This window comes from Engystomops pustulosus, chromosome 5 (genome assembly GCF_040894005.1).
Source record: "Engystomops pustulosus chromosome 5, aEngPut4.maternal, whole genome shotgun sequence".
In the NCBI taxonomy this organism is placed as follows: Eukaryota; Metazoa; Chordata; class Amphibia; order Anura; family Leptodactylidae; genus Engystomops; species Engystomops pustulosus.
The window spans coordinates 153,688,607-153,715,518 of NC_092415.1; the positions used below are offsets into that span (position 1 = coordinate 153,688,607).

The 26,912-nt window shown below is 38.6% G+C and overlaps 1 protein-coding gene across 3 annotated transcripts in view; it reads right to left on the minus strand.

Moving 5' to 3' along the window:
- Nucleotides 1-1,166: 1,166 nt before the first annotated feature.
- Nucleotides 1,167-26,912, minus strand: part of DNAJC13 (DnaJ heat shock protein family (Hsp40) member C13) — a 108,384-nt gene continuing 82,638 nt past the window's right edge. For 2 of the 3 annotated variants that reach the window (XM_072153472.1, XM_072153471.1), the window contains 24 exons: nucleotides 26,512-26,713; nucleotides 26,287-26,402; nucleotides 24,826-24,904; nucleotides 20,065-20,200; nucleotides 19,441-19,622; nucleotides 19,199-19,273; nucleotides 18,331-18,450; nucleotides 17,472-17,651; nucleotides 16,364-16,531; nucleotides 15,272-15,385; nucleotides 15,062-15,178; nucleotides 13,960-14,137; nucleotides 13,055-13,146; nucleotides 12,714-12,813; nucleotides 12,430-12,504; nucleotides 12,193-12,305; nucleotides 11,867-12,036; nucleotides 11,062-11,104; nucleotides 10,765-10,938; nucleotides 10,095-10,274; nucleotides 9,876-10,016; nucleotides 9,444-9,587; nucleotides 9,261-9,360; nucleotides 1,167-2,063 (listed from right to left, as the gene is read on the minus strand). In XM_072153472.1, coding sequence (XP_072009573.1) covers nucleotides 1,966-2,063; nucleotides 9,261-9,360; nucleotides 9,444-9,587; nucleotides 9,876-10,016; nucleotides 10,095-10,274; nucleotides 10,765-10,938; nucleotides 11,062-11,104; nucleotides 11,867-12,036; nucleotides 12,193-12,305; nucleotides 12,430-12,504; nucleotides 12,714-12,813; nucleotides 13,055-13,146; nucleotides 13,960-14,137; nucleotides 15,062-15,178; nucleotides 15,272-15,385; nucleotides 16,364-16,531; nucleotides 17,472-17,651; nucleotides 18,331-18,450; nucleotides 19,199-19,273; nucleotides 19,441-19,622; nucleotides 20,065-20,200; nucleotides 24,826-24,904; nucleotides 26,287-26,402; nucleotides 26,512-26,713 — 3,097 coding nt within the window. In that variant the 3' untranslated portion in view covers nucleotides 1,167-1,965. Of the gene's footprint in view, nucleotides 2,064-4,279; nucleotides 4,389-9,260; nucleotides 9,361-9,443; nucleotides 9,588-9,875; nucleotides 10,017-10,094; nucleotides 10,275-10,764; nucleotides 10,939-11,061; nucleotides 11,105-11,866; nucleotides 12,037-12,192; nucleotides 12,306-12,429; nucleotides 12,505-12,713; nucleotides 12,814-13,054; nucleotides 13,147-13,959; nucleotides 14,138-15,061; nucleotides 15,179-15,271; nucleotides 15,386-16,363; nucleotides 16,532-17,471; nucleotides 17,652-18,330; nucleotides 18,451-19,198; nucleotides 19,274-19,440; nucleotides 19,623-20,064; nucleotides 20,201-24,825; nucleotides 24,905-26,286; nucleotides 26,403-26,511; nucleotides 26,714-26,912 lie in introns of all 3 variants that reach the window. The other variant, XR_011855879.1, reaches the window with a different exon arrangement.

A 26,912-nucleotide genomic window follows, 5' to 3' on the forward strand; every position in this document is an offset into this window, starting at 1 on the left:
ACCTCTATATTTGGATATAAATTTTCACTCCTGCAAAGTCAAGCTCAGTGTGACTGGATTCCGTATTTTTTAATACTTATGGGACAGGGACTGTATCCAGAGCACCTGACTTCACAAACTAGAGGTGTGTGGTACACTCCGATACAAAAAAACATTTTTTGGTCCCTGTGACAATTAGATTTAAAAAAATTTGGGGGTGACAAGGGAACAAGAATTAACAGTGCAGCCTGGGACTAAGGCTACATTACCGGTTAGCCTGCACGTTCACTCCCACATGGATGCAGTGTTTATATACCAGGCACTCTTACATGCTGTGGTGTAGCTCCGGAAACAGCATCCATTCTATTTGCTTCTAATAGCTTATTTTTTGAGAATGCAGTCTTTTAAAACATGAATAATTAGCAGACCACAGAGCTATAAGGGGCTTCTGTGATCTAGACAAGAGCCCGGAGGCTCATTTGCATATTTCTAAAAGACTGTTTTCTCAAAAGCTAAGCTTTTTGAAGCAAAAAGAAGAATGGGTTCTGTTACAGGAGGCACACACCAGCATGTAAGTGTGCTTGGTTTAGGAGCACTGCATCCATGTGGCAGGTTTCCTTTAAAGGAAATCTACTATCAAAATCAAGCATGATAAACCAGGGACACTTACTATAAATCCAGGCACTATGGCTGTGGTACTCTTCTTATATTTGTTATATATGGCACCTTCTTCCTTCTAAAGGGGTTCCTCGGGGGCGTTACCAAAACCCCTCTGTGCTACAGACTCACAGGCTGTTACAGTATGCAAGGAGCATTTCCCCCTCCCACTGTGTGCTGAAACTTACTCTCCTGCAGAGATTATAGCAAGGGGGGTGGGAGTGAAACAGCCCGTGAAACTGCAGCATATATATAGGTTCATTAGCATATATATTTTTATTGATTTTAAAAAGAAGGTGGTCATGGATAACACATATGAGAAGATTATCACAGTCACAGCGCCTGGATCCATTAGTAAGTGTCCCTGGTTTATCATTTACTGTACATTAGGCTCCAACAGGAGTGGCCTATGCTATGAATGTGTCATTAGTAATACAAGTGTAGTACTAATGTAACTAATGTAACTAAGGTATCCCTGTCCTTACATGTAGCAAGGGGTTTTACTGTGTGTCAATAAATACTATAAACAATGGAGTCATATTTTTAATATAAAAATTTGTAGGCAACATGGCAGCATCTGACAAGTTCCATTAATTAAGGTCATTATTTCCCTTTATTTTCTTAAAATTTTCTGTACAGGGATGAATGATCTGTATAATGTACATTCATAGAAAGCTGTATATACTGGGGAATAATGAGGAATCATGTCACTATTACACTAGGTTCTTACATAACAAGCTGACATTTTGATATTCATTTTTATTTATTTGGTAAAGCTATGCTGTACACGGGAATATAATCTTCTCTTCATTCTAGAGTGGAGGATAGTGTAAATGCTTTGTATAGGACACAGGTCACGGACAGGGATTCCATACTTCCAACATGGCAGAGAACGGCAACACGGATGCCCCTTCATTCCAGATTACGGCTTTGCCTATTCTTAGAATATAAAACTCAGATTGGGGAGATTATTAATCATTTGATTCACAGTCTTGTAAACAAATACAAAAGGAACAGGATGTGCTTAGATACAAAAGGAAAGGAACAGAACAGGTCGGGTAACCAGACAGCTGATTCAGAGTGCTTTCATGTGTATGTTACATAGTGATGCTTCATCAGGATCACATCGCAAATGACGTTTATGTATTTATCCCTAAATAAAAATAGATTTATTACAAAAAGGAATAACACTTTGTCTTAAAACAAGGAAGGCAGAAAATAAAGTCCTTTGAATCAACCCTGGGGGAGGAGGAAAAGGTTGACAAAACTTTTCCTCGTGCAACAACAAGCAGATCCTTGGAGACTTCAATGGTGTAACATCAGTGTCGACTAGCCAAGATCTCCTACTTCATGGTCCACCGGTGGTGGCACATTGGGCAGAACTGTAGATGAAGACCCTGCAGTAAGGTAGCCAGCAACGCCAGGTCCTGAACAAACCAGAATGAATGTGTTAGTTGTATGTATCATTACTTATAACAAACATCCGAGATGAGTAATGATTATGGCTACAGCTCTGTGATGAATTGCTGTGATATTACACAACTTCATTGTTACCCTATTGGAAAGAAAGTTGAACTTCTTCATGCAAAAATCCCCAAGATCTTACTCCGCTTCACCCCTAGGAGAACCTGAAAATTCTCTTGTAACTGTAGATAGTTAAAACGCCTACTTTCCCGTGTCAGTCACAAGGGTCATAAATCTTGATAAGTTTTAGAATCTTTAAGATTGGATGATAAAATTGGAGCATGTTTAGACACTAACTTTACCACACATATTGATCGACTTACATCATATCCCCAGCCTGGCTCTTCCCATCATGCCATTCCTCATTGTGCCAAGTCATCCCTTACTGATAACATTCACCTTCGTAATTATTTCCCAATGGCATTGCATCAGATTTTATAGCTTAGATTATAGCTATGTTATAAGAAGGCAGTATTATCAGAGCAGTATTCTGGTCAGTATTTGCATCTGTAGGTAGGAGCCAAAATCTGGGATGGATCCAAATCACAGGAGATATACAAATACTTTCCATTATACAATTTATGTTCCGGATCTACTGCCTATTTTGGTTAAAACATGGTGATGCAAAATACGGCTGTGTGAAACTATTTCTGTGTTTTACCTACCCTACACATCAAGGAAATACTGATGGTTTTCTTTTCCCGTAATTTTAATTTTACTCCAGAATATAAAAAACAGAAGCAATACCTTCTTCTCTTAAATCCACTCTTTAATGAAATTTTAGCACAGATTCATATAGGGGTATATTTGTTTATAGGCATATTCTCAGAAAACCCTTTTGAAGGAAATCTACCACCAGGATGAAGAATTGTAAACCAAGCACACTTACATGTTGGTGTACTCCCACTCTGGCAGAATTAGCTTTTTTCCGTCCTTTTTTTTGGCAAAAAAAGGTTTTTATAAAGATACAAATGAACCTTAGGATCTCTAGGCTCCATAGCTATTAATTGAGCCCAGAGCCCCTCAGGCTCATTTGCATAATTTAGAAAGCCTTTTTTTTTAAAAAAAACAAGGGGATAAGAAGCTAAAAAGAACAGATCCTGTCAGAGGGGGCATACACCAGCATGTAAGAATGCTTGGTTTACAAACCTTTATCATGGTGGTAGATGTCCATAGGTGTATTGGTGGCACAGTGAGAAACTTTTTCACTTTTATTCCATGTATGCCACTATGGATAAAGACTGGTGTGTGAGAGGATCACTGTCATCAAAATTAAGCATGATAAACCAGGGGCACTTACTCATAGATACAGGTAATATAACTGTGATAATCATATATTTGTTATCCAAGGCCTCTTTCATTCTAAAATTAACGTGTAAAATTATGATAATGAGCCAGAAGGGCTTAGTAAGGCTTTATGCAGATTCAGGCTGTTACACTGTGCAGGAGCACTTACCCTATCCCACTATTACAGCAAGTTGTGGGAAGTGCTGAGGGACCAGTGGAGAGGCGAGACACGGCATGGAGTGGCTCTGCTAACTGCCCCCAGAGCACTTCAGACTCATTAGCATAATTGTCAATTTATTTTTAGAAAGAAAAAGGCCATGGATGACAAATATAAAAAGATTACCAGTCACAGTGCCTGGATCTATGAGTAAGTGTCCCTGGTTTATCATTCTTTAACTTGGTGGTAGATTTTCTTGAATACATTCCCTCCATTGAGTTAAAATGTAATTAGCCTGTGGACTACAACAAGTCTCTGAGTAGCCCTAGCGTTACTTATCTCACTTTCCAGGATCCCTGTGAATATGACATGAGGGAGTGTGGTATCAAGACTGACTCTAGTAATGTCTGAATACATTGATAAGGAGAACAATTTGGTTAAAAACATGTGTAGCAATACGCTTAAATTTATGGCAAAAAGCTAATAAAGTACTATGAGCTAAAACATAACAATGACGGACAACAAATCAGATGAGAACAAGGAGGTAGATTTCCGAATGGTTTCCTTATTAGTACAGTGTGGTTTCTCCAGGATAAGGAGAACCCTCAGAACTAACACCCTAATATTCCTTGAGGAATTGATTATAGACAGAGTTATAGTAGAAGTGGTTTCTACTGAACACAAACCAATGGGGTGATGGAGCACAAGATGCAGCGGGTGCAGCAAGCATTGTACCTGTGTTACAGAGCTACACAGCAGTTAGCAAGCGGCCTGGAAGAGAGCCACTAAAGCCCACTTCTGAGATGAAGGGGGCTGCTACCAGTAAGAAGGGAAGGAGAGACACCTAAGGAAGAAAAGAAAAGTAAAAAGCAAGGGAAGAAGAGGTTAGGAAGGAAGCAGAGAGCAACAAGCATAAGGGTGTACAACTTCACCATTCATCTTAATGGACACCCACACTTGACACTTTCCATGACATTAGTACAGAGCCAAATACCACCAAAGATCTAAGGGGCACTCCCAGGACAATGTAATGGCATCCAGGAAGCTCCTTTCCATTAGGACACCAGCCCTGGAGCTCTGCAGGACTTACCAGGACAATCTGAAATACTTTGTTATTTTATAACAAATGCGGGTGCCAGAATTTTTCTAAAAATTTTTTTTTATACAATAAAGATTATATGTCCTGGACATGCCAGAAAAGGTGCGAGTGTCCAGTTAAGAAAGAGATACAGGGTTTCTATTGGTAAATATAGATTTAGTTTTTAAAGTGGTTTTCCTGTATTTTTTTTTTTACCTCATGAGTTATGAAAAAAATGGTGGCAATCATATGTAAACTAATGGGTCAAACCATAACAGGGAGACTGGATAGTTTGGGAAATATTTTTTTCTTAAGAATTATTGTTGTTTTGTAGCTTGCAGTTGATGGGCCACATTTATTAAACTGGCTGCGACAATTTTCTGATTCCCTTCCAGCAGAAGTCCTCCAAGTCATGTGGGCATCAATGTGAGTCCTCTAAGTCATCATGTACCTCCAAGCTATCCTCTCCCTTCCTCCTACGTCAGCCGACTGCTACAAGTAAATCTTATGCTAGTGTCTTCAGTTCCAAGTGGAGTGTGAGCACAGCATGAGTGCAGACATTTAGTTGTAGTCATAGGTTGATGTAGGCAGAAGGGAGGGGGAGGAGGGAATAATAATTCCTTTATTTATATAGCGCACACAGATTACTTAGTGCAGCACAGAGCTTGGCAAATCAGTCCCTGTCCCCAGGGGGCTCACAATCTATTCAACCTACCAGTATGTTTTGGAGTGTGGGAGGAAACAGAGGACCCAGAGGAAACCCACGTAAACATGGAGAGAACATACAATTTTTTTGCAGGTGTTGACCTGGGACTTGAACCCAGGACCCCAGCTCTGCAAGGCTGTAGTGCTAGCCACTGAGCCACTGTGCTGCCCAAATAGCTGGAAGGTACATCCCAATAGACACAATGGCTTGGAGAGGATTCACATGGATTCCCAAATGACAAAGCATGCTTTGTTAGCAGGCAGCCAGCCAGGTGTACTTTTAATCTACATTTTCAAGTGAATGAAACTACAATTGTTATAATAAAAGTATGTTGGATTATATTGGATATTGAAACCTTTCATTAGGTTTAAATGTCATAACCTGATGATTGGTCCAGGATTGCATTAGAGGGACCTGAGTGCTGAAAATAGCTGTTCACTAACAGCCCCCACACAACATGAAAGGGATTGAGATTGTCCACAAAGGTGAGAATCCCCAAATCCAGTTGTGTAAATTTTGTGGCTGGAGGCTGTAATTGCTGCCAAAAATGCTCTAACTAAAGTAAATTGTTCTGTATCTTAATATTTCTGTTTTTCCTTTTAAATAAATTTGCAAATATTCCTAACATTCTGTTTTCGCTGTCATTCTGGGGTATTAAGTGATTAATTGATTGTTGAGGGAATTTTGTTATTTTGGCAAAAGGCAGCAACATAAAGAAAAATGAAATGGTCTCAAGACCTTCTGAATGCAGTTTTATTACTTATTAACTCGTCATGCATATTGGTTTTCTAGAAAAAAAAAAAAAATGTTTTTGGTCCAGTAAACCAGAGCTAATCAGGTCACTGCAGTGAATACACAGGTCAAGATTGAAATTGTATTATAATAATTTCCAGGAAAACCACTTTATTATAGAAGCCAGTCCATGTGCATTAACTAGCCACAAATTCTTCAATTCCAAAAGATTTGGCATACGGAGTTATGCAAGCATGCCGTGCAGACATTGTGCTGTATACATCCACATACAACATCAATTACATTGCATCAGTAACTGCACTGTATGGTCCATGTATCCAGTAAATCTTGTGATTTGGTTGTGCTCTTTATTTTGGGTTTAAATCATCATATACTTTTCATTAAATTAACATACATTCTGCTCAAAAACTGTAGGAAGACTTGACGTTACACCAGCAACCATGGTTTGTTGGAGCTCTGGCAAGAAGATGAACATGAAGTATTGTCCCATTCCCCATTAACTGTGCTTCAATATGTCTACAATATGTGTCTGTAAATTAAATAGGCTGTCCCCATGCAGATCTATGGGAGTCCCAGTGGTGGAACTCCTACGGTGTATGAGAAAGTTGGTACACCCCCACCCCCGCGCCCAAATTGACTGGTCGCACATGCTCCCTGTAGCTATAGTCTCTGCTTTGCTTTGTCTATGACACTAACAGAGGTAGCTGAGCACAGTATTCGGCTAATTCAGTCAATGCCTCAGACCGTGAATGACGTCGCAGTCAAACTTCCAATACATTTATTTGTGATATATTGGACCTCTCTTCTCATCGTCCATGGAAGTCCCATGATCAGCAAGTTATCTTCTTCCCTGGTCACTTGTTGTGACTCGACAAGCCCTTAAACTATCCCCCATCATTATAAGGAACAATAGGGTAATAGAAACATGAAAATCAAATATAAAATGATGCTCAGATACATTTTTATATATTGTACTTATATCTTGACATACACATTATATTAAGCATTGTATACTGTTGGCCAATGGACTGTTGACATTAGATTTAAAGTAAATCCTGCTTTAACGATTATTTAAAGGAGATCTAACACCAGGATGAAGCATTGTAAACCAAGCACACTTACATACTGGTGTGTGCCCCCTATGGCAGGATCTGCTCTTCTTTTAGCTTCTTATGCACTAGGGTTTATTAAAAAAAAAAAAAAGTTTTAAAAACTATGCAAATGAGAGTGCGGGGCTCTGGGCTCCTGGAGCCCCTCAGGCTCATTTGCAAAATTTGTAAGCTTTTTTAAACAAGGGCAAAGGAAGCTTAAAGAATAGTGGATCCTGCCAGAGGGGGGCACATCAGCATGTCTGTGTACTTGTTTTACAATCTTTGTTCCTAGTAGTAGACGTCTTTTAAAGTATATATCACCTTCCAACAAGCTGAATAAATCAGTAGTCCATTGTTTCCAAATGGCATTATATGACTGGTAATCAGCCCGTTAGTCATCGAAATGTATGGGACTTTCTCTGAATTTTGCAATTGAAAACAGTGTGTGAGCACATGAAAGCTTATGAAACAACGGCTAGCAAAATGCACGTTCACGTGTATGTAGCCTAATGGTTAAATTTAAACCTAAAGAGGAGCGAAGTAGAAAAAGATGCACTTTAAAGGACATCTATCACCAGGATGAAGGATTGTAAACCAAGCACACTTATATACTGGTGTGTGCCCCCTCCGGCAGGAATTGCTCTTCACTTAGCTTTTTATGCCCTGGTTTTCACAAAATAAGGCTTTAAAAAATATGCAAATGAGTCCGTGGACATCTATGGAGCTTGGAGCCCCTAAGGCTCATTTGCATAATTTTAAATCCTTTTTTCTTTAAAAATAGGGCATAAGAAGCTTAAAGAAGAGCATATCCTGCCAGAGGATGCACACACCAGTATGTCAGTGTACTTGGTTTACAATCCTTCATCCTGGTGGTAGATTCCCTTTAATATCATATTACAGTTTCTAGTCTTGACTCATACCACTTTATAAAAATATATAGAGAAAAAAAAGGATGAAACACAGCGCAAGATATGTAGCAATTTGTCTAACAATAGAAAACAGGAATTGGCAGTATATGCCTAGCATAAATCACAACAGTGATGGTAACTCGTATCTGGGTAGTAGAGCTTCTGCAGTAAACCTGACATCCAGTACTGCTAGTTGTAGCGGATGATGTCGGAGGGTTTAGAGAAGGGAAAAAAAACACAAGCTGGAACCGCGCTGCTCAATGTTCATATTTAATTCAAGATCACAGTCCACTGTGATCTTGAATTAAATATGAACATTGAGCAGTGCGGTTCCAGCCTGTGTTTTTTTTCCCTTCTCTAAACTTTATAAAAATGTCTGTATAGAAGGTAGTGACCTTCAGCTGGTAGTAGCATTTAGGCACGTGACACCGCTGAGCCGTTACCCACTGTATTGTATAAGCAGATTGCATTTTCTGACTGTAATTGGTTGGTTACATGCCCACATTGTTAGGATCTCATCCGTATGTATATACCCAATAATATCAAGCCCATAACCATTTTTGTATTTTATTCATAAGTGGGAGGCATTTCCTAATTTCTTCCCATAGGCAATATTTGTCCTTTTTTAACTAGAAAACCGACACAAAATTAGAGCTGGAAGTAATCATTGGCCTAGTCACAGTATTCTTGCACTACAACCATTGGGTTTATACCTATATTGTAAAGATATTAATGTATTGCTTATAAAAATGAAACTGCTAAAATCATGACAATAACTGGTTCTTACCAATAACGCTGAAGGGTACAACATACTTGTAATGTGGTGACTGCTACATAAAAAAGATTACATGGCACCCATTCTGATTACCAGAGAAGATAGCTGCTGCAGAAGGTGGTCCAAAGTAATCTCCCACCTACTATATCCATATATTCATGCAGGACATACATTGGTTATTGAGGGAGGGCCAACTCTCTTAACTAAGGTAGGCCATCAGCAAAATTGTGAGTACAGCTCTGAACTACAGTGCATTAAATGAGAATGAATACAAGAGCAATATATTTTGTATATAAAAAGTCAGCCAATTGTTTCTGTAAATAATAACTGCATATAGTAAATGTGAAGTATGAATTTCCGAGTGAATGAGACAAGATATATGGAAAAGTGAAGGAAGCTGCTTACCAGTGAGGTATCCTGCTGTTTGTGATTCAGAAATGAACAAGTCATGTTTCTGATCTTTGAAGGCACTCCATACAGAGGATCGAGACAGGATTTCATTTACCTAGAAAAAGAATATATAGGCGTTACCATTTCTGATGAAGATGAGAAGGTGGAGACATCGTGGTATTGTTGGGTATAACCCACCTGCTCTCCATACTGCAAGCTACGCGTCATGGACTTCAAAGCTTTAACTATCTGAGCCTTTGTGGCTGCAGGACTTTCTAGGTTCTCAAGACCTTGCCCTTCAAGCAACCTCAGTAAATATGGAACTAGATCTGCTTTCAATGCCTGGAAAATATAAAAATTATATGTAATAATAGCCAAGTGTTTACCTCAGTCATAATACTGGTCTACTACATGGGTAAGACCTAACACGTGGTATGAGATAACTGTAATATTTTGGTCTCCTGGAGAAGGCCTGCCCCTTTTAGTCCTTCTTTTTATCACAGTGAACAGAGTTCTAGTACTATAGAAAGCACAAAAAAAAATCACCATTGGAAAAAACCCTCAACTGTACAATTGGATACAAGATACTCCTATGGTTATAATAAGATGCTATAACAAAATTTCTCTCACTTGTGCCACCAACTCGGTTTGCTCCCTCTGGAACATCCTATTAAGTGCTTCACATGCTATTCCAATCATGTCTGAGCGTTTCCTCATCCCACACATGAAGGGTCCAATCGTTTCCAAAGAAGCCATTGCTCGTACACATAGCTAGATGAAACATAGAACTTTCATTTAAACATGGCTCATGTGACACAAAGTGACGAACCACGACAAGGAATAAAGTACCTCATTATCCGTCATGGTGTGAATGACCCTTATGGCACACTTTGGAATGGCATTATTCTTGTGGTTAAATGCCTGGAGAATCTTAGGCAGGTGACCCAAAGGTGGGACTTGGTCCAGTAATTGAGGCTGAGCGTTGAACAGACAGACTGTTGCAGTAGTTACTGTTTCTAAAGTTTCACCCTAGAGGAGAAATACAATGTTTAAAGTGTTTACCGGTTTGCCCTTGTACACACAAGTACAAGGGCATCTGAACCTGCCAATTTTTAAGCAGCGATCAGCTATGTTTATCTCCCGACTCTTTATCGACAGGAGATGTTGGGGGTGAATAGATAGAGCATGCTCAACATATTTTGAGAGTCTTTTTATGACAAATATGCCAGCGGCCTTCAGTTTGTCACTATTTTGGGGTACACATGACTATACTTTTTTTACTATAAGGCTTATATTATGATGAATGAAGAAACAAAAGAAATTCCACCAATGTAATCTTCTTTGAAAGAAGAATAATGGCAAGCTGTAATCCTTGAACCGCTAACAAAAAGATATAGAACAAAACAGTGAAAATTCTGTTTTATCCCCCCCAACCTAAGAGAGAATGTATATACCCAAGCCTAAAAACGTTATAAAACATCTATATTACTAAAACTTAAACATTTTCCAAATATCTTACATGAACATTATTTTTTTCCAGAAGTTCAGTAAACTTTTCCAGTAGAGCAACAAGAAATTCTCTTGGCTTTCGGAGAACCCATGCAGGTTGTGCGATAAATATCCTCAGGAAAACACCGCCAACTGATAGTTCTCCATGTGCCTCCCCAAATGCGATGCTGAAATCATCTGGCAACTAGAACAGAACAAAAATTATTTAGAAATGTTTTTAAAAGGCAAATCGCTAGACACTGAAAAAAAAGGTAAAATGTATAAATGATGCAACAAAAGAAACATACAAGTATAAGTATACACTCACCCTCCAGTTTGCATCAGGGTTTTCTACCTGCTGCCTAAAGTGTCTAAGAGTGAAAACAGCGCATTACTGTATGTCTACATAAATAGCGGATAAAATATACAATTCCTAATATAAGTTTCAACAACAGAAAGTCATTTGTCCCACATTTTAAAAAAAATGTTGTTAAATGACCTTTCTATGAATATAATCTGCAAAATATATATGAAAATACGTTACATTGCCCAGAGTATATCAACAAAGAACAATGACAAATTTGGGCAATAAAAACTGCCATGATGTTTCTCATTAGCAATGCTCCAAATGTGCGTACCACCATTAGCCAGGGCTGGAGACAGGTTTTATACACTTTTAGTACAACAAGAAATATGCAATTTTGGAAAAGTGTTCAGGCATAAACTAAGCCAACTAGCCATGAGCGAGAACAGTCCAAGAAAAACGCTCCATGCACTGGAGTGATTTTCTGGACTGAACCTCCTATCACTGGAGTGTAGTGACATGCCGAGTTCCCTCCAGTGATGCAAGATTTAGGCTGGGAAATCACTCCAGTGCATGGAGCGTTTTTCTTATACTGCACCAGCTGGAGGGCAGACAGCCTAATACTGGGTACAAAGTCAGACTAGACTAAAATCTTGGAAAACTTCTACAAACGCTGAATACAAATCATTTAATGGCCAGATACAAACAGCAGCCTTTTCTGAAGAGTCATCCAAAAAGTTATGCAACCTTTAAAATAATATGAAGGAGGCGTAATATCCTGTTTATACTGTATGTATATAGGTTTGTACAGATGGCTGTATTTACTTACTCAAGCATCATTTCTCGAACTGTGGTTGAAACCTTTTCCCGGGAGTTATCATTCCAAATTAATTCTGGGTTTTCATGGGTTCCTTCAAATATATGAACAGCAGCTTCAGCGTTGTCCCTCATTGCATCCATGAATACGCCAGGCAGGAACTTCATAAGAGCAATTCGGACCTAAAAGCATAAGCACAGATTCTTTATCATCTAATTTCATTTAAAAAATGTAGCTGTAATATAAATTCTTCAATCAATGCTTGACTCATTATGGACTGAGACTGTACTAATATTATATTATAAAGCCATCGATGTAACATAAGAAAACAGACTCACCTTCGGGCCTACAAGTTTGTCAGTCGTCATTTTGGCAAACAGCTCTGCCGTTTGTGTGCGGACTTGAGGGTGAGTCGAATTACAAAACATGTCCAGTAAGTAAATTAAAGCCCCTAAAAAAAGGAAAAAATGCCAAAAATAAACAGAGAAGAATTAGATGCCACCGAAAAGGATTTGGTTAAGACAGTCATAGACCATGCCCACGATGTTGGGCATTACATATAATCCTGTACTTACCTTTGGCCATTGCCTCCTTAATGATTTTTGTATTTGATGTTAAGGCATACAGGGTTGCAAGAACAAGCTGTCGACCTGAAAGGGAAACAGAGGCAAATTTTCATGAAGATATGTAGTGCAACTACCCTTTCTTTCCACCCAAATCATCATATGATAAATACACAAAAATATTGCACAGCTTATATTTAAAAAAAAAAAATCTGTAAGATGCAAAATAACAGGGACAGTGGTCTGCACATAAAGTTATATATCTCAGACATTACAAAAAGGAAGGCAGTTCTTACTTGTTGGTAATGAATGCAAAAGAGATAATAAGCTGGAGAGAACCATGGACTCTGCAATGTTGTTAACACATTCCTGGTTACTGGTGACAATGTTGACTACCTGGTGTGCAAAACAAAAAGAAAATACATAGAAATATTATTCATTATAGAGAATTCCTGCTACCTGGCTGACATCATGTGATCCCATACCCCGCTAGTCTACTTTTCACTATTGGGGGATAATTCCCTAACCGTAGTATAAATCTAGTATAATGGACGGCAATAGGTCTTTAGGATTGTAGTGATGGCTCTTCTGCAGTAATTTCAGATGTAGGAAGGCAAGTACTGTACTGACTATTTACCTCCAAAGCAAGTTGCTGAACTTTTCCGGCTCCATGGACCCGCAGAAGAGAAAAGATGAGTTTGAAATGTCCAATACATTCTGTCTCTGACCCTAACATGGAGAGCAAACAAAAACTACTTTAGATATGTATGATACATCTATATTTTACTTCCTACAAATTATAGATAAAAACGTGAATTATTGTTTCATAATAAGAGGAGGAAGTTGTAGTTTCAATGGTCACCAACATTTCCACTATCTTTGCATAAATCAAGAGTGCAAGAAAATATTAGAAACTTTGTAAAATTCATTTTCTCCACTTATTCTGCCCTCTGTCTTTAGCTGACATAGGTACCAGAGACTGCAGCAGCTACTTAGCAAGCTCTCCCTCATCCCAAGTGCTTTGATTACAACTGTGAATCTCCTGTACATGGAGACATCATGACAACTTGTTTAGGAACAATTGAATAATAGAAATGGTGTCTAAACAATGCAAAACTGCAAACACACAGAATACAATAGGGGAAGGGGTATGTATGTTATCCCTGCCACGCAGATCACCTTGATGTACCAAGAGGCTCCGGCCTGGCGTAGAATTTCTCTGTGATCTATACCCACTACACATCCACTCTGTGTGGAAGTTGCGCTTGGGGGTTGCAATTTCTCTCCATGCCCCATAATTTGCGATTGAGAATTTGCCAATGCTTGCTAGTGACCATTAGACATCAACTTTAATCCTTCCTGTCCTCACCGATTGGTGCATGGGCTTAGGGGCAAAAAGCGATTAATATGAATGATATACTAACTGCTCTCCTCCTCCTGCCTGTATGTTATACATTATAGTCATTCCTGCTTGAGTAAGGTCCGACATTTAAAATCCCAGAACATAATTTCTGATATGATGAACAATAAATAATAAAGTACCCGGGTTGTGCTTGATCACATTCCTCAAAGCCTCCAGTGCCATCTCAACCTTCTGTAATCTTTCTCCATGTTGCTCAGACTCTACTTTTCCAGTCTGGGTCATGGCCATGAGTGTATGGAGGTACTGTGCTTGGGATCCAATATAATCTAGAAGACTAGCAGCAAAAGCTTTCGGTACCTGTGCATTAGAAAACAGAAAGGAAAGACATATATGACTGAATGACAGATGCAAATCCCAATTCCCAGGTTAGTTATCTCAATAAGGGTCATCACTCTTATTGTTTCATCTGATCATTTTATTACTCTGTAATGTCTTATTTTGCTTGTATTTGTACCCCATGTAAAGTGCTAAGAAATATGATGGAGCTATTATGGATTTATTACTTGTATTTCAAAATAGGTAAAAGGAGTAAGACAAAAGTAATTAAAGGGGTATTTCAGAATTGATTTTATCATCACCCTTGATAAATTGGCAGCAGCTGATCAGCAGGGGTGCTGAGTGTGTATTGGAAAATTGTAAGACTTTTCCTTACACAAACCATATCAATTATTTGCGGAAAGTGGACAACTCCTTTGAGTACACCCGATTTTCAAACGACCCATAGTTTCAAACTGACCTCTGCCCACTGCAACCTCTCTTTAGCCCCAGGACGCAATTACCAACTGTAATGAAATTTTATTAATACTTGTTCCGTTTGTCTACCCAAATTAATTAAAATTCAATCCACAGGGCCAAAACATTTGGTTTGAGTTGCACTAACATATACCTCTGCCACCTTACATACAAATTAAACTTAAGAAGAAACCGATAGAATATATGTTGTATGTAATCTGTGGACTGTTGGCCATGGCCATGTTTCTGCTGTAAAGCATACCACCAAATGCTGTTACTAAAGCACAGACAAGATGGCAGTCCCCATAATCATGGACAGAAATTAGAAGGGAAAAAATCTACACTCTAGACTAACATACATTTTGTTTTCTGGTTTTAGTCAAATTTTAAATGGATCCAGGTAAATACTGTAGGTCATATATGTTGTACTACACTTACCACCCCACCCCCCTCCCCAAGTTTATGTTCCAATGATGAATAAAAACTCACCTCAAGCTGGAACGTGGGCTGCTCATTGTACACGCGCACAAAAATCTCTCCTACAATGAGCTCCTTGGCATGATCACTGAACACAAAATCAGCCCCGTAGCTTTTATCACATTCTCCCTGGAAAAGATATGTATATTTTTTTTGTAAAATCTGTCTTTGGGATTTCTCCACTGATTGCAAAAAAAAAAAAATTGATCCCTTATTTCTTACTCGTCTTGTCATGCTTTCCTGCTCAGATTCAAGAAATTCCAGAAGTTCTGCTCTGGTACCATTGTTCCATAACAGGTATGGACTTTCTGTGTTACAGTTCAGCATTTTGAGGATCTGGGGAGCAAAAAAGAATTAATATAATAGTGTTTATTTATCACTGTCCAATATTAAAGGAAACCTACCATGATGAATTTACCATCAGAAGTAGATCTGATGGTAGACTCCTCCTGCCTACCTCGGCCTAATCTGTAATTTAATAATCCTGGAACCTAATCTAAGTTGTTAATTTACATATTACTAAAATAAAGATTTTACTACAGAGGCTACTGGGGGGTGGAGTAGCCTTGGCTCCCAGTGCCTGGCCAGGCTAGTACACGCCCCAGTAGCCTCTGAAGTAAATTTACATATTACTAATATAACGTTTTTAACAAGTTAGGTTAGGTTCCAGGATTATTATATTACAGATTAGGGCAGAGGCAGGCAGGAGGAATCTACCATCAGATGTACTTCTGATCCTCTTTGTAGGTTTTTTAGTGCCTTTCTTAGGTGTCTCGAGTTCATAGGCTTCTGGTTTAACGAGGATCTTGGTTCTTATGGACTGGTGATTTAGTGTCCAAAATCACCCTTTAGGAAGTCCCTCTGTACCCGCTATTAAAAAACCTTTATACTTACCTAGTTCCGGAGCTCCCTGCCGGCGTAATGCACCGTAGTGTCACTGCAAAAAAAAGTCGGGGTGTACTGCCCCAACTTCATTAAATTACTGTGCAGGCACAGGGACCACCAGAGATGGGTCTGATGCGCCTCAACAGACACATCTTTAGGCAAGTATAAGGGTGTGCTATTTATTTATAGCTGGCACAGAGGTACTAGATAAAGGGCACTGAACCACAAGTCAATAAGGATCTGTAGTGATTTAGTGTCCCAAATTAACCTAACAGCTCATCATTAAGAGTTGCCCGAGGTTCATCAATAGAGAATAACAAGGTATGCATCACTTTATTAATTAAGTAAAAAGCTATAAATTCAGTATTACAACATCTTTACTTCACAAATGACTATAAAAGCAGTAACCAGGTTGTGCAATGACTGTACCTCTTCAGGAGTTGACACAGAGAGTCTTCTGGCGACATAAGGTGTAAGCATTCCAGCTAAGCTTTTCCGTATAGTTGGGTTTTCAGGGGTTGCCTGCTCCTCACTTAAGTATCCCCCCAATCGGCTTAGTGCAAGGAGGCTGAGCTTGGCAAGACTGTTGGCAACCTCCTGTTATACAATGATAAAAATACTGTAAATTTACAGGCGGGTGCTCTGCTGGTAAAGGAAATGTAGAGGAGAGAACACATTTATTGCAATGAATCATTTCTAACACTACCTTGAGAACGTATTTCTTGATGTCTTCCCAACTACAAAGGTATGGATCAGAGGGGATTAGGGAGTTGTTTGGGGATGTTGGGAACAAACCCTATGATCTAATGCTATATGGTCAATGTAAAATTGGTATTTCTGGCTTGGGGCTCACTTTGGTGTGTTTTACTGAATTCATGACAATGCCTTGCACTGTCCAATCAATGCTGACTGTATCAGATTTTTATACTTATATTTAATTTATGTACAGAGGGACAGGTTCACCAAAAAATCTTAAAGTAGAGAAGTGCACAGTTAGACTGGTCACTCCTATACTGCACCAGAATTATCAGTGTCTGATGCTGGATGATAAAATGTGGTGGAAAATAAAAATGTGTAATCTATATTTACCCCTCCTATTCTAAATTCTAGTGCTTTTGCCTTATTTTCTGCACATACTCTTTTCCAGTGAGGCCAAACACAATACCCAGACATTTTTGCCACAACCCTTGATAAATGTGGTGCATGTAAGACATTTGGGATTTTGGCACAGTTATGACCTTTTGTGGTAAAACCTAAATACATCTGCACAGAGTGTGTTAACGCTTAATACAAGAAGAACATTGTCTTGAGAAAGATAGTACTATCAATTCATAAGTTGCCAAAACTAAAGCCACACAGGTGTGGTAGGCAGCGAAGCTTACAACCGCACTGCTCATGTTACACACAGTTCAAGTTCACTACTGTAGTTCTGAGGAAGTGTATGCTACCAATGGAAATGTCATCAATGGAAAATTAAATTGTTCTTCACATTGGACGGCTCTTCTAAATACATGGATGGTTTATTATGTGCACATACCTGTTGATTCGTGTCTTCATTCTTCTGGATACCACTTTCTTCCAAAGTAAAATCGTAGTTGAAAGGATAAATAAGCAGGTGCCACAAGATCCCTGCATGAAACAAATGCGTCTGCAGAAAGAAGTCCACCGCAAAGGAGCTGACGCATTCCACTGCCAGCGATGCCAGTCTCTGGACTTTCTGTGGACACACAAGCTCGAGGTTTAGTGGTATATTCCAATGTTTACACCAAGTGTGGACATATACTTGACTGGGTCCATATTCCAATATTCATTCATTTAATTTTATTTGGTCAAATAATAATACAAAAAAGTACTACACTGTCAGAGACATAAGGAGTCTGCAGTTTCAGGCAAAAAGAGTTTTATACATGAATATGGTGAGAATTTCTCTCACTTCCTGACCTTAAAATATGACATATGGACTGAAGTAAAAAAAGAGATGCTATAATAAAAGCTAAGTAACACAATAATACCTTAAAGGCCGCCTGTTGGCGTGTAGAACTGCTGACCATACTAGGAAGAAGTGCTGCAGATCGGTTTACCATCATGCATAAAGTTATGTGAAAAATTAGCTGAAGTAGCTTACTAGACCTATACATTAGTCCCCTAGTGTACAGAGCAGAAAGCTCTTCAGGATGAAGCACCCTGCTGCAGGGTTCTGCTGCTACTAATAATATACATAGTAGTAGGATTCAACAGGTTACCAGAGCTACCACATTAACATGTCAGGAACTCTATATGGTCATAAATGCAGACAGATTCCCTTTGATCTATAAATAGCTATAATAATAAGATAAATACATCTGCCAAATATTACATAACGGCTCTCATACCCCAATCATACAACACACACTTACCTTGCCATAATACAATACTCTACAAAGATCCTTGATAATATTTGGCATCTCGATAATCTTTTCTCTGCATTCTTCAAACTGAGCTGCTACACTGTAACACTTGCATATATGTCCACACACCTGGAAAAAAATATTTACCGCAGAGGGGGATGAGAAGAAACAGACCTTGGCGTGAAGATGAGTTATTTTATCCTATTTCTTTTGACACGGTGTCTACCAAGTTGGAGCCTACTGTATTATACTTTAAAACTAACCAAAAAGTACCATCTATTGTGAAGCTGCAAAAGATTCATGAACAAAAAAAAAACAAAACAAAACAAAAAAAACACTGTGTACCTTGGTGTCAGATTAGGCCTTTCCTAATCTACCATCAAAATCAAGCATGATAAACCAGGGACTCTTTATCATATCTGACTCTGGTAATCTTAATAAATGTGCCATCCATGGGCTCCTTCCTTCTAAAATCAACTTTTAAGATGATGATAATGAGCCAGAAGGGCTGCAGCTTCACAGGCTGTTACACTATGCAGAACACTCCCTCTTCCACATCAGAGAGAGGGTGGAAATAAGTGCCAAGAAAGCAGGGGGAGGGTAAGACAGTGTAACAGCCTGCGAAGCCAGAGCTCGAAGGGGTTCTGTTAATGCCCCTAAGGAGCCCGTTAGGCGTATTAACATAATTTTAAAAGTTGATATTAGGAGGCCATGGATAACAAATATAAGAAGATTACCACAGTCCCATATGATTAAGTGTCCCTGGATTATCAGGTTTCATTTTCATAGTAAATTTCCTAGTCACCCATGTTGGGGTTCATAACACCACAAGGACACAAACAGAGGTGAATATCTGCCATATTACAAGACAATGTACCTGCACTGGCATGTCTTCTGTCTTACTTGACCCAGTTAATACGGAGACACAGCGAGAGAAAGCGTCTTGTAGTACCTAAAACAAATGAGAGATTTGGTTCACACCAAGGTGACGTAAACTACAACAACAAAACACATGTAAGATCAGGGTTTACAGGACTGTGAGAGGATTATAAGGGCGGGTGTAAACATTTTAGTTACAAAACAGAAGCTGATACATGAGGTTTCTAAAGTGGAAGATACCTCAATGCCATTTTCTCTCCTTAGTTCCTCTGCATTGAGTGCTGAACAATTCACGGTGTGAAAAGCCAATTCAGTGGCAGCAGGAAGCAGGGAAAGCTTGGAGAACAGCTGATCATCCGAGGTCTCCATGGTTATGGTTCTGATGAGCATAGGGTAGCCAGCATACTTGTAAGGCTGAAGATCTAAGGAAAAAATCATGAAGAAAACTATCTTACTCTACTTTTCTGAACAAACTGTCAAGATAGTCCTCAATCTTCTCTACATGGATGCAAATGAGCACGAAATCAGCCTCTAAAACATGACCTCAAGTAGGTCTTTAATTTCCAATGACATCTTACTTAATTGTGAAGATAACTTTCCAATATAACATAGGATGTAACTCTATGCAATACTATGCAGACAATATCTAAATATAAAAAGCAAAATGTATCCTAAAGATGGACATATAAAAAAAAGCCTTCCCATCTCCCAAATAAATAAAATTAGAGGAGACTGAGCAAAAACTGAGAGCAATTTTCGAGAATGACTCGAGTAAAAAAAAGATACTGGAGAAATGAATGTGATTTGGCAATTAGGATATATTCATACATACAACAGCAACCAAAAATGTGTTTATACATTTACCTTCTTTGTGCCGATTGAAAAGGATGCTCTGAGTTTTAAGGATCAAAATAATATTTTCTGGATCTGGTCCATCCACAACCTTAGTTGACTTTGTACACAGGAACTCATAGGCCTTGTTCACTTTTTCAAACATATCCTGGAGAAAAAAAAAAAAAAAAAAAAAAAGGTAAGCAGCCATCATTATACATGTAATAATTCTCTGTGGAGCGTCTTAAAACATCTATTTCCAAAGCAGTCTTAGTAACATTTGTAAATTACTACAGGCAGTTCTTAAGTTTAATTTGTATGTAATATTGTGTAAAGACATTGTTATAAGTAATTTATACCTAAACCTGTCAGACAAATGCCAAAAATTAAATCTAGGGACCTCCCGCTGGCAGATTGTGATGTAGACTTTCACTTCCGGTTTGGACTGTGAGCTGTCCCACAAGTCCCATAACAATCTTTGGAGTGCAAAATGAAAAATGTCAGTATCCCGCCAGTGGAATGGCCACAGAATTTATACGTCTCTTCCTTTATCGTATATCAAACTAAGGCCATGTCCACACCTGCAATGGTCTTCTTCTGTTCCCCCTTCTGTTATTAAATAGGGGCAGTAGAAAAAAGTGCAGTAGACTGCGTATACAGAAGGTAATGAAGATAAGGACAACTGTAATACTATGATAAAGGGTTAACAAACGATTGATCCAGCATCCAGGCTTGAAATAAGTGCTATAAAACTTCTATTTATTTCATCAAGGTATAAAAAGGTTTAAAAAAGGTACCATTATACAGACATCTGACGCGTTTCGAACTCTCAAGAGTTCTTAGTCATAGATAAGATTCTAGTAAATGTGAGCATTCATTATAAAGACATGTCGAACGGAAGTAAGAAGGTTTGCGAGCAGGTAATTAGTCACGTCATAGAGCCAGAAGGTGAAGGGGAGGAGGAAGAACGGGAGCAGAAGGAGAGAAACAGACTAATTAAAAAAAAAAAAAAAAAACCTATGAAAACATGAAAAAAGAGGAAAAAATTCAAGAGGCAACATAATAATTGTAAATTAATATATATATACATTAAGTCATTTTTCAAATTTAAACCATACGGAGATCGAGTTTGCATGGTAAGTATCCAATATGCTTCTCTGTTACGCAAGGCTTTAACCCAATCTCCACCTCTTTTTGGGCGCTTAACCCTTTCAATGGGTGTAACTGATAAATGTAATGTCTCTCCATTGTGTATATCCCTACAGTGTTTGGAAACTGTGGATATATGGCGTTCACAATCATGACAAAGAGATGAATTGATATGGGCTTGTGAGGTATGTTCTGCAAGTTTCATTCCGTCAACAAACATAAATTTATACCAAACGGTGAAAGACGTGAATAAATTTGAGACTTTTAACCATTAAAAAACACTTTTTTCAAGCAGATAAAACTGAATTGGAAACAAGACAATCAAAAAATGTTTTCAATCTACAGGGAACTACATCCTTTACAGACATCAAGAACTTCAATGAGCAAGTTGCTGTTATGCAACTGCTTGAGCTACAAGAAACTTCATCTCCCTCTAGGGAGATTCATGTTAACTTGTCAGACATCACAAAGGTGCCTAATCCCAGCTTCTATCCAATTCAATCCAGAGCCTCCACTATGGATATTTTCCAGACACGTGTGGAAAAAGAGCTGGCTGAGTTATCAAACAAAGCTACAGTAAAATCTAAAAATGATCTCACTCATGCCGAAAAAACAGCAATTAAATATTTGAAAAATAATACCAACATAATAATCCGAAATTCGGATAAAGGTGGTTGCATCATTGTATTGGATACTGGTTTCTATGTTCAATAGTGCAGAAAACTTTTACTAGACAAAAATGTTTACTCACCTCTGAAGAATGATCCAACTGCACGTGTTTCAGAGAGACTCTTTAAACTACTTCAGGATGGCATCGCTTTAGGCATTCTTGATAAAAGAACTCAGGAGACCTTTGTCCCAAAATTTCCTAATATGGCCATTTTCTATGCCCTTCCAAAATATCATAAGAATATTTTTCCTCCCCCCATGCGTCCTATAATTTCGGGTACTGGATCTTTATTGGAATTTACCTCTACATGGCTGGATAATATTCTACAACCGTTTGTCACAAGGACCCCAGCGTTCATCAAAGATTCATTTGAAGTGTTGAAAATTATGGATTCATTTACTTGGAATAAGCATTTTTTTGGGGTTACCTGCAATGTAATTTCATTATACACATGTATACCTCATAATTTAGCTATAACCTCAGTACAATATCACCTTGAGAAGTACAGTCTCTTTCCCAAAACACAAATTTGCTTTATACTGGATGTATTACAATTTTTATTAACTAATAATTTTTTCTCTTTTGACAAAGGATTTTTTCTTCAAAAGCAAGGCTGCCCAATGGGCTCAAGGTTTTCGCCATCTCTGGCAAACCTCTTCATGTCATGGTTTGAGGAGGAATACATTTATTCCTCACATAATCCCTACATATCCAATATTCAATGGTACGGTCGTTTCATTGACGATTGTATCATGATATGGACAGGTAAAGAAGAAGATATAACTATGTTTATCAATTACTTAAATTGCAACAATTACAATATCCAATTTACCTTTTCCTATTCTCCTACCACCATAACATTTTTAGATCTCTGTTTAACTGGATCTTCACAAAGCCATGATGTAATATGTAGCTTATATCGCAAACCCACCGCAGGCAATACCCTGCTTCATGCACACAGTTGTCATCCTCCGCATGTAGTTAGAAATCTCCCCAAAGGAGAATTTATACGAGCAAAACGCATCTGTACACAAGAGAGCCAATATGAACAAACATCCACACAAATAGCACAACGATTACATGATAGAGGCTACAACAAAACACTTACACGGCGCACTAAAGAAAACTTATCCTCTAGATCCAGATCAGACTTACTTTACACTGAGAGATCTGATAAAGTTAAAAATGACACTAACCAGCTGACATTTTCCACTGAATATACCTGTCAATACAACCAAGTCATCAATATCATTAAAAAACATCTGCCTATATTATTTCAGGATCCAATTCTTTATGAAATTGTAAAACCAGGTTGCCGTTTTTCTGCTAGAAATTCTGCTTCTTTGGGAGACTTACTAGCCCCAAATTTATTTTGTTCCACACAGAAACCTAACACCTGGCTAACTTTAAAAGGCAGTTTCAAATGTGGCTCGCCACGATGTTCTGCTTGTAAATATATGCAAAAGACACATCATCATTACAAAACAATATGGAACATAAAATACAATCATTCATAAATTGTAATACCACATATGTAGTATACCTAATTACTTGTACAGCCTGTTCATTACAGTATATAGGTAGTACAAAACGTAGTCTCAAAACTAGAATTGCAGAACATACCTCACAAGCCCATATCAATGAAAACATTTTTTGATTGTCTTGTTTCCAATTCAGTTTTATCTGCTTGAAAAAAGTGTTTTTTAATGGTTAAAAGTCTCAAATTTATTCACGTCTTTCACCGTTTGGTATAAATTTATGTTTGTTGACGGAATGAAACTTGCAGAACATACCTCACAAGCCCATATCAATTCATCTCTTTGTCATGATCGTGAACGCCATATATCCACAGTTTCCAAACACTGTAGGGATATACACAATGGAGAGACATTACATTTATCAGTTACACCCATTGAAAGGGTTAAGCGCCCAAAAAGAGGTGGAGATTGGGTTAAAGCCTTGCGTAACAGAGAAGCATATTGGATACTTACCATGCAAACTCGATCTCCGTATGGTTTAAATTTGAAAAATGACTTAATGTATATATATATATTAATTTACAATTATTATGTTGCCTCTTGAATTTTTTCCTCTTTTTTCATGTTTTCATAGCTTTTTTTTTTTTTAAATTAGTCTGTTTCTCTCCTTCTGCTCCCGTTCTTCCTCCTCCCCTTCACCTTCTGGCTCTATGACGTGACTAATTACCTGCTCGCAAACCTTCTTACTTCCGTTCGACATGTCTTTATAATGAATGCTCACATTTACTAGAATCTTATCTATGACTAAGAACTCTTGAGAGTTCGAAACGCGTCAGATGTCTGTATAATGGTACCTTTTTTAAACCTTTTTATACCTTGATGAAATAAATAGAAGTTTTATAGCACTTATTTCAAGCCTGGATGCTGGATCAATCATTTGTTTGTCCAAGATGCACTGAATCGCTCAGCATATCCGCGCACCGGCTCCTGATGTCTTGACCACAGAAGGGTGAGCTGAATCTCTACTATTTTTTTCTTTTTGTCTATGATAAAGGGTTAAAATCTGTAGTATTCTAATACAATACGTACACAGATTTAGGCCTCATTCCACAGCTGTTGGGGGACGTATATACGCTGACGTATATAAACGTCGGATATGAGCCCCTTATAGGCCAGCGATGGGCACATGGCGCCGTATGGAGAGTTGCGGTGCTGCACACATGCGGCACCGTACTGTTGCATAGCCAGGAGAAAGATAGGACATGTCCCAGTATACGGCGCCATGTTTCTCTATGGAGAGGGGCAGGGGTAAGCAGCGCTCACCCCCTCCTCCTCCTCTCCCAGGCCCTGACGTGTGCCCGCCGTGCTACGGTATGGCGGGCACACCTTCTTCTGAATATAGCCTTATCAGTATGTCTAAAGGACACTAAAGGATGACATTACAGTGTTCTATCCTCTACTTTTATACGGCTATTAACATATACAATATATACAAACCCTTCCATCAGGATTCTTGTCTGGGTGGTATTTCTGAGCAAGTCTGAAATATGCTTTCCTTATCTTACTCTCATCTTGCCTTAGATAAAAAGAAAAAGAAACAAATTAGATTTCTGATGTTCGCAGAACATAATGCCATAATGGCCAAAGCACCTTACACTGTATGAACAATTCTCTTTACTCTCTTCCAAATCTGCACATGCAGCATCCTAAATAATACTAGAGGACAGTAATAGCAAACCTATGGCACCCAGGACATCACCAAGCACAAAGATCACCATTCAGGACTCAAGACCTCCTCCTGCAGTCACAGGCAGCCCAGGACGTGCCATGTTCAGCGTTATTTTAAAGTAACTTGAAGTGCAGGAGGAACAAGGCGAGTGGACAAAGCTGGATTATCATTGTAGCCCCTTCTCCGGACCTGGGATTCATCCTGTTAAGGGGACCTTAGAGGGAAACTACAAAAATAATCCTAATTTCTCCTTCTTTCTACTGTATTGGTGTCCTTAAGAGTTTATTTTAAATTGGCATTTGGCACTTTGTAAAAAATATGTGGCTTTTTCTTGTAGTTTCAGCACTCAGTCCCTAAAAGGTTCGCCATCACTGCTCTAGGACAACAAAAGATCAAAGTGCATTGTAGGAGAAAGCAAAAACTGTAAAATACAATTTACTCAATGTCAAATGTAAGTCAAATTAAACCAAGTAAAGCTCTTCTTCTTAAAAACGGTTGGCTTAGATTATGAAATATATCTCAACCCTTTAAATGTGTGTAAGCTTAGCATTTGCCAGCGTATGGCATGTGAGTTGGCCGTCATCTTGGTTACAAGATATGCAGTTTCCGAAGGGAGATATGGTGACTTAGATGTATGGAGATGCTGAGACGCCAATCTGTGAACATGAAGTTCCCTCTATGGCAGAGGTCCTCGTAGGACAGCGATGGTGAATCCTTTTGAGACCGAGTGCCCAAACTACAATCAAAACCCATTTATTCATTGAAAAGTGCAAACATGGCAATTTAAGCAGTAATATCTTTCAACCGTATTGGTGTCCTGAGGTCACCGATACAGTAAAAAGAAGGCAAAGAAATTTGGATTATCATTGTAGTGTCTGCTCCAGGATCCCCTGAAAAGGAAGAATTGCATGTCCTAAGGCAGAGCAGGAGATCTAAGGATAAACTTGGTCTGTCCTTCAGTCCTCACTCTTACTGTAATTCCAGGCAGCTCATGATGGATTCGTGGCATGACCTGGGCGACCTGGGCTACCTGGGAATGCAGGAGCAGGACTTGAGTGCTGTCTAGCAAGCTCTGGAGTGATGGCCTAGGTGCCCAACCAGAGATGGCCATGAGTGTCATAGGACATTGGATGTTCCAAGTTATGTATTCAATAATATTATGGAGAAACATGTTTCTATTTTCCTAAAATATTTCACTTAATATCCTGCATTTATGTTCATCGACTTACTGGCCTTGTCCTTTGGGAAGACCAAGAACCTCATAAGCATCATCAATAGACATACTTGGAGGTTTTTTCTCCACCTCCCTTTTCCATGCATCCAATGTGTCTTTCAAAAGTTTCACCTGATTAGGGAAAAAAGGACTATTTATATTCTACAGATACATTTTTTTTTTAAATGCAGATAAACATCAAAACAAGGCATAGTAAAAAGACAAGTAGTTTTGGACTTACAGGATCCTTAATAGGCCAATTTGGAAATCTTAATGTGTCACAGAAATGTTTCAGGTAGTAGATGTTACAGAACAACTCATTCTCCAGTTGGGGATAGTTGATGACTGGGATGGGGCAGTACTGGTAAAGGGCTCTGGTGTTACTCTGCAGCCGCGGACTGAAATCAGCCAAGTGTGCAGCTATCTTTTCAATCATAAGACGTCTGAAATTCAACAATTTAAAGGTATCAGCAGAATTATAGCACAAAAAAAAAAAGTCCCCCAGTCGTGTGAATACATCCTAAAAGTAGAACTCGACAGTCTTAAACTGCAACAGATTCATCATCACAATGATGAATCGGTCGCAGAAAAAGACTAGGGTTGAGCTTTGCACTGTTGGAGCCAGAGAAACATTAATGAATT